The sequence below is a fragment of the Spinacia oleracea genome, chromosome 1 (genome assembly GCF_020520425.1).
Source record: "Spinacia oleracea cultivar Varoflay chromosome 1, BTI_SOV_V1, whole genome shotgun sequence".
NCBI lineage: Eukaryota > Viridiplantae > Streptophyta > Magnoliopsida > Caryophyllales > Amaranthaceae > Spinacia > Spinacia oleracea.
This window is the reverse complement of record NC_079487.1, coordinates 44,928,868-44,941,432: the sequence shown is the minus strand read 5'-3', so window position 1 is coordinate 44,941,432 and position 12,565 is coordinate 44,928,868. Positions and strand designations below refer to the sequence as shown.

Sequence of the window (12,565 nt, the reverse complement as noted above, 5' to 3'; positions counted from 1 at the left end):
CCATGTTTGATGATAGATTAATAGATTATTAGATGATGAGGATGAAGTTGGGAACTGTTTTTTAAGAAATATATAGGTTTAGAGCACGGAGAAGTTCTTCGTTTTCATTTTTGGTAGATATTCAGGGACTCGGGGAGGGTATCTTCACGATTTGGGGCATTTGAGTTTCTCCCGTATGGCTGTAACACATATTCATTGTTTCTATTTTCTGACTGAGTGGTTTTTTTGACATTCATTGTAGAAGTTAACGGTCAAATAATGAAAGCATCAGCAGCAGCAACAGACATTTAAGCCGGGGATTGGTACCTCCAAATTACAAATCAAAGCAGCAGCAACATCAGAGAGTTTCATGCTCAAGCTCCTAACCTGTTAAAGAAAGTGGATAATCCCTTGAGGCTACTGATTATGGAGTCTTCTTGAGTACTACTACTTTCTCTCTTATCTTAGGTTGGCGATGTGAGGATGGACTGTAGTTCTACGAAGCAGAGGTCAAGGCGGCGGCAGCAGCAACAGTAGACATTTCTAATCAGTTAAATTTATTTCAGAATCTTTCATGCTATTTACATGAGATTTTGAAGGTCAGAAATGTTCATAGCTTTACTGGAGAACCAGTCAACTTGATGTTCATACCCTTTATTTCATAAAATTTTGAAGTCATTGAAATCGATATATTGTTTATTTTGAAGTCATTGAAATCGATATATTGTTCAGTTTCTCTTGATACTCGATTATTTTGTGACTGCATTTGTTTTCCTTTGTGTGTCAGGTGGGATCTTAAGTGAGTAGTTGAGTACCAAACCACGTTGAATTGTGAGTACCAAACTATGTTGTTGGTACCAAATTTTCAATACAATTTTACATGATACCAAATAAATCAACTCCAAATATTCAATACCGTTTTTCAAGATAATAAATCAATTTGGTAACGACTCTAAATTGTCCATACCATTCTTCCTTTTTGGCTTGATCGTTGATTGCCCTAATTGGATCGTTCAAATGAATTCGAATCTTCAGTTGGTGCTTGACACCAAATGAATTGGTTCTCAACACCAAATTAATTGGTGCTTAACACCAAATTTTCATCGACATGTGTCAGTCCATGTGTTTATTTTAGTGGAAAATGTAGATTATTCATATAGTGATATATGGAGTATGTAGCCTATGTTTATTTATTGATCAAACTGCAATTATGATTCATATAACATAAATATATCATAGTTTTTTTTCATTACGAGTCGTATAATATCACGTTTGTTTATAATATTTTATAAGATCGATCATATTTTATTAGATTAATTAATATCATATTTTTTTTCTTCGTATAAGTAATAAATTTAGAATTTTAGAACATCATGTTTGCTTCATTATGACTTTTTTGAGTAATATGATTATCTTTTATGTTTTTGACACAAAATAATTGACTATCATCAGTCCAAGTTAATTTGTACTCAACTCCAAATTCCCAATACCAGTTTACAAGATAGTAAATGAATTTGGTACTTCAATTTGAATTTTTCAATACCAATTTACAAGATAGTAAATGAATTTGGTACTTCAATTTGAATTTTTCAATACCATTTTGCAAGATAGTAAATGAATTGACTCAAATTTAAATTTTCAATACCATTTTACAAGATGGTAAATAAATTTGGTACTCAAATCCAAATTTCCAATACCATTTCCCCCATTTTGGCTTAATCGTTCCTTACAATGATCAACAATTCATCTCTCTTGCTCCCCCCTTTGGCTCAATCGTTCCTTACAAAGATCAACAATCCTTCTCAGGATTTCTTTTTGTTCGGGTTTCAAAACCGGGGCTTGGGTTTTCTCAGGTTTGGGGTTGGCGCCCGATTTTGGAATTTGATACAAATTTTGATTGGAAACGAGCCTCATAGTTCGATTTTGGTATCAGATTTTGTAAGAGAAATTTGTAAATGTATGTGAACTTGAATTGGGATCAGGAATCGTGATTTGGACTCGAGGATTGGAATATCATAACTTTGAATGGAAATTGCGGATATTGTACTTGTGGAGTATTGAATTAGGAACCGAAAGTGGACTAATATTTTTTAAGATCGTATTTATTGGAGTGATATCATAGTTTGTTTAATTTGCATATAAATAATATAATTTAGATGTTTAGAACATCATATTTACTTCATTTTGAGTTTTATCGTATGATTATCTTTTATGTTTTCGACACAAGATAATTGACTATCATAAGTCACAAGTTATTTGGTACTTAACTCCAAATTTACAATACCATTTACACCATAGTAACTAAATTGGTACCCAAGTCCAAATTTCTAATTACCGGTAGTTGACTTGTGAGTGCCAAACTATGACCTTTGGTAGCGTTATAAATTTGGAAAATTGTACCAAAAGTTCCAATACCATTTTATAAGATACCAAATAAATTTGGTATTCAACTCCAAGTAGTCAAAACCATTTTACAAGATAGTAAATGAATTTGATATTCAACTCCAATTTTTCAATACCATTATCCCCTTTTGGCTCACTCTTTGCTCGCCTCAATTGACACATGAAATGAAATCTTCCTTACAATAATCAACAATCCACTTTGATCTTAATAAAAATTTCTTCATCCTCAAAAATTGCAATTAAATAAATATTGAAACACAAACGAGTTGAAGTTTGGCAAAAAAAATGTGAACAATCTAAACTTGGAATAGTATGAATGGTAAATTTATGCGATTTCAATTTACAATACTTCTCGTGATTGCTTTTTATTCGCGTTTTGAAACCGGGGCTTGAATTTGGTCGGGTTAGGGGTCGGCGCTTGTTTTTGCAATGGAAATGTTTTCCGGAGTTAAATTTTAGTATCGAATTTCGTAATTGAAGCTTTGAAATTTATTTAAACTTGAATTGGGGTTCGAAATCAGGATTTGGACTCGAGTATCATAACTTTGAATTGGGAACATAAATTGGAATTTTGAATTTGGAATATTTTGAAATTGGAATTGTGCTTGACTTGGAATTTGTGCTCGAATTTTGAACGAAAGTTCATAATTAAATCGAAAATCGCTTGCACTTGGAGATCAATCTCTCAAGTCTAGTGGTCGTACCGTCGTAGGACTTTCGGGGAGATAAATGTTTTGTCTAAAATTGTATAATTACTTTATGTTTTGAATCATTACCTTATAAGATCATAGTTTGGTTTCTTATAAATAACTAGTCTTATATGCACGCGATGCGTGAGAAATTATTATATATATAAGACTTATGAAATAGGCAAAGCAGGTCACACAGATTGACGGGATGGTGAAATTGAGAGCGCAACAAATTCACATCTTGCTATGAAGAATCTTGAAATTTAGATTGTTATGAATTTGAACATAATCAAGAACACTGTAGTAACACTGCATTTTCATAGTTACAAATTCACATCTTGCTATGAAGCATCTTGAATTGTAGATTCATATCTTGCTATGATAGAGATTAACTTAGATGTTTAGAAAATCGACTTGTTATACGTTTAATAACTAAACATACACTTATATTCTGTAATGCAAACAAATATAAGTAACCCTAAATAACTTTTCTAGGCAGTAATAAGTATCATTCTTATCACTTGAATCAGATTGGTACTTTTGTTATTAATTAAGGGTGCCATTTACCATATTATAAAATTTCCAATACCATTTTACAATATACGAAATAAATTTGGTACTCAACTCCGATTACTCAATATCATTTTCCTTAATAGGCTCATTCAAATTGAAATCTTCCTTACAATAATTAAAAAATATCCATCAATGATCTTAATTAATTTCAAAATTTGAAATTTATCCTCAAAAAGGTACAAATAAATGGATATTGAAACACAAACGAGTTGTAGTTTTCCAATACCATTTTATAAGAATACGAAATAAATTTGGTACGCAATACCATTTTCCTTAATAGGCACATTCATAATTGAATTGAATACGTCCTTTGCAATCAGTTGCTTGCACTTAGAGATCAATCTCTCAAATCTATTAACGGTGTCGTCGTAGGAATTTCGAGGAAACACAATTGTGGTGCCGATAATTATATACTTAGTTTATGTTTTGAATTAATATCTTATAAAATTATATTTATTGGATTAATATCATAGTTTGCACGTGTCATTATATATAAGCAGTCTCCAATGCAACCTTGACCATTAGTAAAAATTATTAAAAAAAATAGATATTTAGAAAATTTACATTGAAAAGAATCCAATATGAACACACAATTTTAATATTCTTTTTGTTATCTGTACTACTAATTACGATCAAAGTTTTTAAACGTTGACCATATGAATAGTAAACACGAGAAACATTATAGAACACAGGGAGTATAATTATCTTACGAGTCATACAAAAATTTATAAGACCATATTGAATCATACACTTAGCTTATACCAAATTGTATTATATGTTTCTTTATTGATCAAACTACAATTATTTGGTACTCAACTCCAAATTTTCAATACCAGTTCATACCAAATTGTATTATATGTTTCTTTATTGATCAAACTACAATTATTTGGTACTCAACTCCAACTTTTCAATACCAGTTCATAGTGTTCTTCATGAATTTGGTACTTAACTATAAATATAAATTTGAAAAACCATTTTAAAGATAATAAATAAATTGGGGTTTAACACCAAATTTCCAATATAATCTAAAATTTTCTTTGTCGAATTATGTCATTTCCAATCGGTCGCTTGCACTTAAAGATCAATCGCGCAAACAAATTGGCGATATCGTCATAGGAACTTAGGGGAGCTACAATTTGGTGTCTACAATTATATACTTAGCTTGTGTTTTGAATTAGTATCTTATAAGATCAGATTTATTGGACCAATATCATAGTTTGCTTGCCTTCATCTTGGCTCAATCTCAAAACTAGGGCTCGGGTTTTCTGAGGTTTGGGGTCGACGCCCGTTTTTGCAAATTGATACATGATTTTGATTGGAAACGTGTCTCGGAGTTCGATTTGGTATCGGATTTTGTAAATGTGGCTTGTAATATATGTGAACTTGATTTGGAATCCAAATTCGGGATTTGGACTCGAGGATTGGAATATTGTAACTTTGAATTGGAAATTGTGAATATTGAACTTGTGAAGTTTTGAATTAGGAGTTGGAGTTTTGGACTTGGAATGTTTTGAAATTGAAATTATGTAAGAAAAGCTAAATTTGCAATACCATTTTACAAGATAGTAAATGAATTTTGTACTCAACTCCAATTCACAAAACCGATTTACAAGATAGTAAATAAACTTGATATTCAACTCTAAATTTTCAATAGCATTTCACAAGATAGTAAATGAATTTGGTACTCAACTATAATTTTTTGGCGCATTTTCATCACTCAGATGATTTTCATCACTCCAACCAGAAAAATATGCTCTTGAAACTATGTGCAACCCCATTAGAATAGAAATAAGAACAAGAAGACCTTAATGTATCCGCGTTGATTAACAAGAAACACGGGACAATGATTAGGATTGTTAAGAACTTAAAGGTATGTGAATATTGTCATTCAGCTACAAAGCTCATATCAAAGATCTTCAACAGGGAGATCATTGCGAGAGATCGAAATTGTTTCCATCATTTCAAAGATGGCCAATGTTTATGTAAAGACCAATGGTGAATACTCTTCCTTTCTTTTCAATTTGTTCCTCTTGAACTTACAAATACAAATCATGCTAGCTGTTCTTGTGCATGTATCCTTAGACTATGTTACCTGTAGACTGTAGTCGGATATTAGGCACGCACGTACACGTGTTGGATATAATGTATCCGCGTCCGGTAACATAGTCCATAGGCAAGATGTTGGAAATAAAGTGTCATATTGTTCTTACAGACTATATGTAATAATGGAACACAATAATATTATCCATTTTCTGATGAAAAAATAGGAAATGCTAGTGCACACAATCAGTTGATGCCAGAAAATGAGTACTCACTTTTGAAAGGAAAAGAGTAAACTATACTGGAGGTCCCTAAACTTTGGCAAAAGGAGCAGTTAAGTCCCTCAAGTTTCAAAAGGAGCATTTTAGTCCCTCAAAATGGATGGAACCAGCTACTTTTGTTAACACCGTTTCATTTTCTGTTAAGTTTAATAAAATAATAATAAAACCGCTTTAAAGAAAAGGAAAATTAATTTACACGTGTATAAATAAATGAAAACAGCTGATTTTAATTATGACTTAGCTTTTTCAACTTACTTAGCTTTTTCATATGGCTTTTTCCCCATTTACACGTTTCACCCTTTATATTCCCCTTTTCTAGGTTTTTCCACAACTCTTCCTAATCAAATCGAATTTAGTGAGTAACCCAAGCAAATTTACTCCAAATTTTCAGCAATTATCGCCATAAACTTCAGCTAATTGTTGTTCTTCCACAACTCTAAAGTTTCAAATTCTCTTCTCCCAGATGTCTGCTACTACCACTAGTTCTTCTTCTACCTTTTTTCTCTCTCTTTCTCTCTCATCTTTTATTATGGATTCTCTTCAATCTGCTTCTCTTTCTTAATTTCTGGATTTCTCCAACAATTCCATTGTAATTTCACATTTGTCATTGCCCTCAATGCTTAAGCCTAAAAAACGGAGACAAGGCAAACCCACAATAGAAATAAATTTGCAAAATTAAACAGATTATATTGAAGGGTGTGATGCCAACACTCAGAGGCTCATTATCTTTTTCTCCTACCAATCTATGATACCAAATGTGATAGCAAGTATTAGCTCCTTATATACAACCCATAAGGGTGTTGCATTATCCTAAAATTAAGTACGACATATTGACTTGGTGGAGATGCAAATCCTTACGGCCTTACAAAGCTCCCAAAACACACCTTAGTTGTAAAGTATCACATTTTACACTAACTCTAGGCAAACTCTAAGACAAATTGACACTCATTAGACTGTAGAAAAACGGAAGTACCTAATATTGCCTCATTAGTCGTAGGCTCGTTAGATTTCATGTATGAGTTGCTGACTTGCTGATTAAACATGAGATTGAAGATGATGATGATGCATGGAGTTTATGGGTTTGAGCTCGGATGAATTTTATCGGAAATGTAAGTTACTTGGGTGTGCACACAAGGTGTTTGATAAATTGTCTCTGAGAAATGTTGTTGATTAACCTATGCTTGTTGGGTGTGTTAATTTGGGGGATTTGATTAGTAGGAAGCGTTGATCCTTTATTTTATTTTATTAAGTGTTGAATAATTTGGGTACAAATGGCCTTGTTAAATACTTTGAACTGCTAGTTTTTTGTAAAAAGCTAACTTAAAAGGGTTTCCCTTTATTTAATTATTGTTAATATGTAAAAGTAACTGTTATTTTGTCCTTTTCTGCCCTTTATATTAATTTGCCTTTATTTTTAATTCATTTAACAGACGTTAGTAACAGAAGTAAAAAAGCAGCGGTTTCCATCCATTTTGAGGGACCTAAATGCTCCTTTTGAAACTTGAGGGACCTAACTGCTCCTTTTGGCAAAGTTTAGGGACCTCCAGACCTATTTACTCGAAAGGAAAACCATCTTTATTTATTCATATATATGACATAAGGGTAAACTCATACAAGATTTTCTTCTTAATGTTATCATAGTGAACTATGGGTTCGTGCTAATCAACCCAAGTCACCTAATCTTTACAGTTGTTAATAGCGCCAACACACAAACAACACTAGCATCTCATATTATACTTTAATAAAAGACCAACAAATAGATGCATTAACCAAAATCATGAATTCTTCAATTGCAAATAAAGTCACCTAATTAGCAATATTATCCTTTGCAATTCTATCCTATTAGATCTAGAAGAAACACAATAACCAAAATCACTAAACTGGCCTCAATTAAAGCACCATTGACCCCTTATTTTATTCAAGTGTTGGGTCTAAAACTACGGAAATTAAAATTTCAAAACTTCATTGTATGGCAAAATATCCATTTCCAACCCATTGTAACTCGGATTAATCAAAACTAGCTCGAACCGCAGACCCTAACACTAAAAAGGACAGAAAACTCCATTAAAAAAAACAAATTTGACAAACAGGAATCCCCAGAAACCCTAAAATCTTAATGACTGGGGAAAATTCGTCAAAATTAGTGATGTGCGAATATACATGCGCAAATAAAAACCAAAATCACAACGTACCATATTAACACCATTCAATCAGATGGCATGAAATCGATAATCTGAAGAGAGAAAGAGGGAAACCTTGCCGGGAAATTCTTTCACTGTTTTCCCACCCTCCGCTGTTGATGTTGAATCAAATATTCTTGTTTAAGAAAACTGCAACTCAAATTTGAAATCAAGAGATTGATGTTTTTTCCGGTTCTGAAGAAGGAGAGAGAAAGCTATGAAGGGTTTGGATATTTGTTGAAAGTTTGTGGTTATGGCGCTCAATTTTGGGTATTTTGGCTGATGGCGCAAAATGGAAATTTCAGTCTCTCTCTAACTTTTTTTTTGGCGCTCACAGGAATAACATTTTTACTTTTCTTTTTGCATTGCTTTTGCCCCACTATTATAGATATTATTATTTTATTACTAGTATACCATTTAAATGGTATACCTAGTATAGATAAAGACTTCCTCAGACCTGAGAGCACCCGACACTTGACTGCTAGCCTCTCAAAACTTTGCAGTCTGCTCTGCAAGTGTGCAGTTCAGGTTTTTGTTACAAACAAACTTTGTGCTTTAACTCACACGGAGTACTCTGTAATCTGTATATGGCATTGCAAGTTGCCAACTTCATTTAAACAACCAAAACCTGAGAATTATGGGTGTAGGACAAAGGCACTTAAACATGCAGCAAATCTAGTTGAGGAATAGTAATTGACAAATCTCTAGTCTTATTCTTATTTGCAAGGACAAACGACAACTCTCTTTACTAATCCAAGATTAATCCTAGAGCCGTGCATGGTAATGTAATCCATCATAGATTCACAGGTACTGCGACAGTAATCAGGTATCGTGGTTAAAACAACCTACGTAACTGTACAGTGGCTCTATTTGCCTAAAAAGCTAGACATAACAAGGAGCAAAACGTCCTAATTTCGCCTCTTGCCCAACTTTCAGGCCATTACTTCTTTCAACAAGGCAGATGGAGACACACAATGCTCTACCAAAAGCAATCTATCTTTAGGCAAAAATAGGACCACTCAATTCAAAATGACAAGGTTTTTCATATCATCATAATTAAGGCTGACTTCCATCAAATCGATATAAGACAATAGGCCCCTTTTCTCCAGCAAAATACCCTACCATAGCTTATGGACTATGCAACACATAATAACAACTACCTACCCTAATGGCAAATATTCATAATTTCCAATCTTTTAAACTTCTAATCACAACATCATTGTGATATCCAGAATTCGCTTTACTAATACAGAAAATGCTAAGCACTAGAGTCACAATAACCACATCCAGCTTTACTTCATGCCTAATCGAATAACCACACTAGAAAGTAGAAACCGAATAAAAAATGAATGGCAGTGAGCCACTCAAGTTTGCACAAGTAGAGTTGAGGAATAATAAAGGAAATTTATAAGCTCGGCTTGACAAACATGATGTTACCAGTACCACCAAAACAAATGCAAGAGCAAAGGGTATGGTAGTATGAATCAGCACAAATAGAATTATGACTAACAGCAAGCATGAGGTGACCCTTTAGGTATTACTCTCTAGGCAAGAATAGGACCACATTATCAAATGAAACGAAACTACTCTCTCTGCATAATTCAAAGAAAACATTAAGTTGCGTAAACTATCTTACTCCTGTTTACCAAATACAGAGTACTTGTTTCTTTAACAAACTATTTTGGTTCCACCATACTTGCCCCTTCATTCTAGCAATGCGATATTTGATAATATTGACCCAACAACTAGCAAATCCTTTACTCGTGCACATCAATCTTAAACTAACAAGTACTCCACATGATCGCATCCCTACTGGCTACTACTACTACTACAATGAATTATGCAATAAAACAGACACATTGAGATAAAAGATTGGAGAATCTTAGAGAATTGATTCATTAGCCTTCGCTACAAATTTACACAACGAGAAAAATGAACAATGTGGCAATGCATCCAATGACAAAAGATATTGATAGATAAAGAATAAAGGATATAATTCAGACCTAGGCATTAAAATATAGTGAAAAGAAGTGATTACTACCAAGAAACTGAGGAAGTTTCGTAGTAAAAATGAATGAAGCAGAATCACCATTCACGAGCAACAACCAGGACAACGAACTAACCCATTCTCATTGCAGTCAGGGCACCTTCTAGTTCTTCCTTCCTCTTCTTGAAAAACCTTCCGGCTTCCATAACAATTCGAGCAAGGAATAAACCTCGCATCACCACACCCCTCACATTCAAACCCACAATCTTGAATCGGAAATCCATCCAAAAGCCTCTCCAACTCTCCGGTTTCGTGCAACTGCTTGACATAATCAGGACCTCCTACATGCTTCCCTCTAATAAACAGTTGAGGCAAACTAAATGCTTTTCCACCAAGTGCACTTTGTAATTCCTTCTTAAAATTTGAATCCATAGAAATATCTTTCTCATCTACCATAACCCTACACCCTCTAAGTATCAATCGAACCGCGCTACAATCTTCATAAGTCTTCCTAATCCCTCTCACACTGGTATAATAAAGCACAATTTTGTCCTCACAACCAGCCACCTTCCCAGCACTATCATCACCACATAATTTCGAGACCACGGCACTAGAATCCACACACTTGGTGACTTTAGGAGTAAACGGACTCGAATCCACCGACTTATTCATCCGCATAGATGAATTATAACCCAAACTTTGAGATGATAATGCCCTTTGATAGCTAGAAGCAACATTAGGGTCCATTTTAGATAGGAGTGACTCCTCAGACAAAAGTTGCCACAAAGGTTTCGAATTTAGGTTAGAATCCAACTCCCCTTCCTCAACTCTTCGTTGAGGCATTTCAACAAACACATAGGAGTCACTTAATTTTTTCACAGAATCACTTAAATTTAAACCTAATCTCAAAGTGGGTTTTTTCTGGGCATCATCAAAATCACAAGAATTCAAAGACTTAAGCTTTAAATCGTTACCAAAATCATGATTAAACCCCTCCTCTGCCTCCTCCTCAAGCCCTTCCATAAGTTCCCATGTGTTGATCACAGAGTCCGGCGACGACTTCCCGGAGAAATCACCACCGTCAACGGAGGTGGGGTGGTTGTCGACGACGATTAGAGAGCCGTAAGTGGTGGAGGTGAGCGAAACAAGGTGGTGGGTATCGCCTTTTCGAACCGCAGGGTGGTGAACTAACGGAGTTGAAAGAGAACGAGGTTTTGAAATTGCAGAAGAATTTGCATAAGTAGAAGTTGAAGAACACGATGTTGAAGAAGAAGAAGGAACGGCGTTTGTTGAGGGAGAAGAAGACGAAAAGGAAGAATGATGAGAGGAGAGAGAAAAAGAAGGGTCTTCAATGGCTTTTGCCAGAAGAGTATCGAGCCTCGATGCTGAACACCCCATTGAAATCGACAGAAAATAAACGCAACCAATATGAAAAAGCTCTGATTTTTAACAGAAATTGGGAAAAAAGTTTGCAAATTTCAGGGTTTTCTAAGAAATTTGCATACCCTTCAGGACTCTTTAGTCTTTATAAGGTACAGTAACAGAGTCCCTATCCCTGAAAACACGATATAATATATTTTTACAATATTCGTGTAATCCTAAGAGCACTCTCACCAATGAGGGAAAAAAAAAGCTTACCACTCTCTCTCAACCTCTTTCTTACTCCTCCCTATCATTTTCCTCACAAATAAAATTTATGTACAAAAATTTATCCCACCAATAAACTAAAAAAAAAATTCACCACTCTCTAACTTCTACTGTTCATTACACCCCACCACAATGATTGCTGACTAAAAATAGCTATTGTAAAAGTACAATTTAAAGTAAAAACAAACTGATTCAACTTTAGATGTTGCGTTTTAGGTTTGTTGGGTACATGCAATATCTTGTACTCGTCGTTTTAGTCTTCTTGCAGCAACAAAATGATAAAAGTCCTGCTGGTACTGATACATGTGGTCCCCATTCTGCACAAGGGCCAAGGCGTGAGAAAATATGTGAGGCAGAACGCCGCGCGGTTTTTTTTCCGAATCCTCGTGAACTCTTTTCCATCTTCTCATTGGTGTAGTTGGTAAACTTTTTTATTCACACCATATTTCACTAGTGAGGAACTATTTTCCTCATTGGTGGTAGTGATCTAATAACAGAAACACGAACGAGAGGATCGAACTCGTTACTCGACTATAGATGGTTTGGTTGTAATTGTCAGGGAAGGTGGGAAGGGTGTATCAAAAGAAGGAGAGAGAAGAAGGGGGTTGAAAAAGAGATGTGCAATGAATGTGATTATTATGGAAGTTTGGAGTAACACAGTTAAGCATTAATGACGTTAAAGTTTTTGTAATTTTGCTTGGTTTAAACGGAAACTTCTGCCGAAATTTGATTAACTAATAATTGAAGTTATATCTAATTAAGTACTCTTCCCTCAAAAAAAAAATA

At 34.3% G+C, this 12,565-nt stretch overlaps 1 protein-coding gene across 1 annotated transcript; it reads right to left on the bottom strand.

The window, feature by feature from the left end:
* Positions 1-10,004: 10,004 nt before the first annotated feature.
* LOC110777631 (uncharacterized protein At5g39865) lies at positions 10,005-12,355 on the bottom strand. The gene has a single exon (XM_021982216.2). The coding sequence runs from the start codon at positions 11,528-11,530 to the stop codon at positions 10,238-10,240; it is 1,293 nt and encodes a 430-aa protein (XP_021837908.1). The 5' UTR covers positions 11,531-12,355; the 3' UTR covers positions 10,005-10,237.
* Between the last annotated feature and the right edge of the window lie 210 nt (positions 12,356-12,565).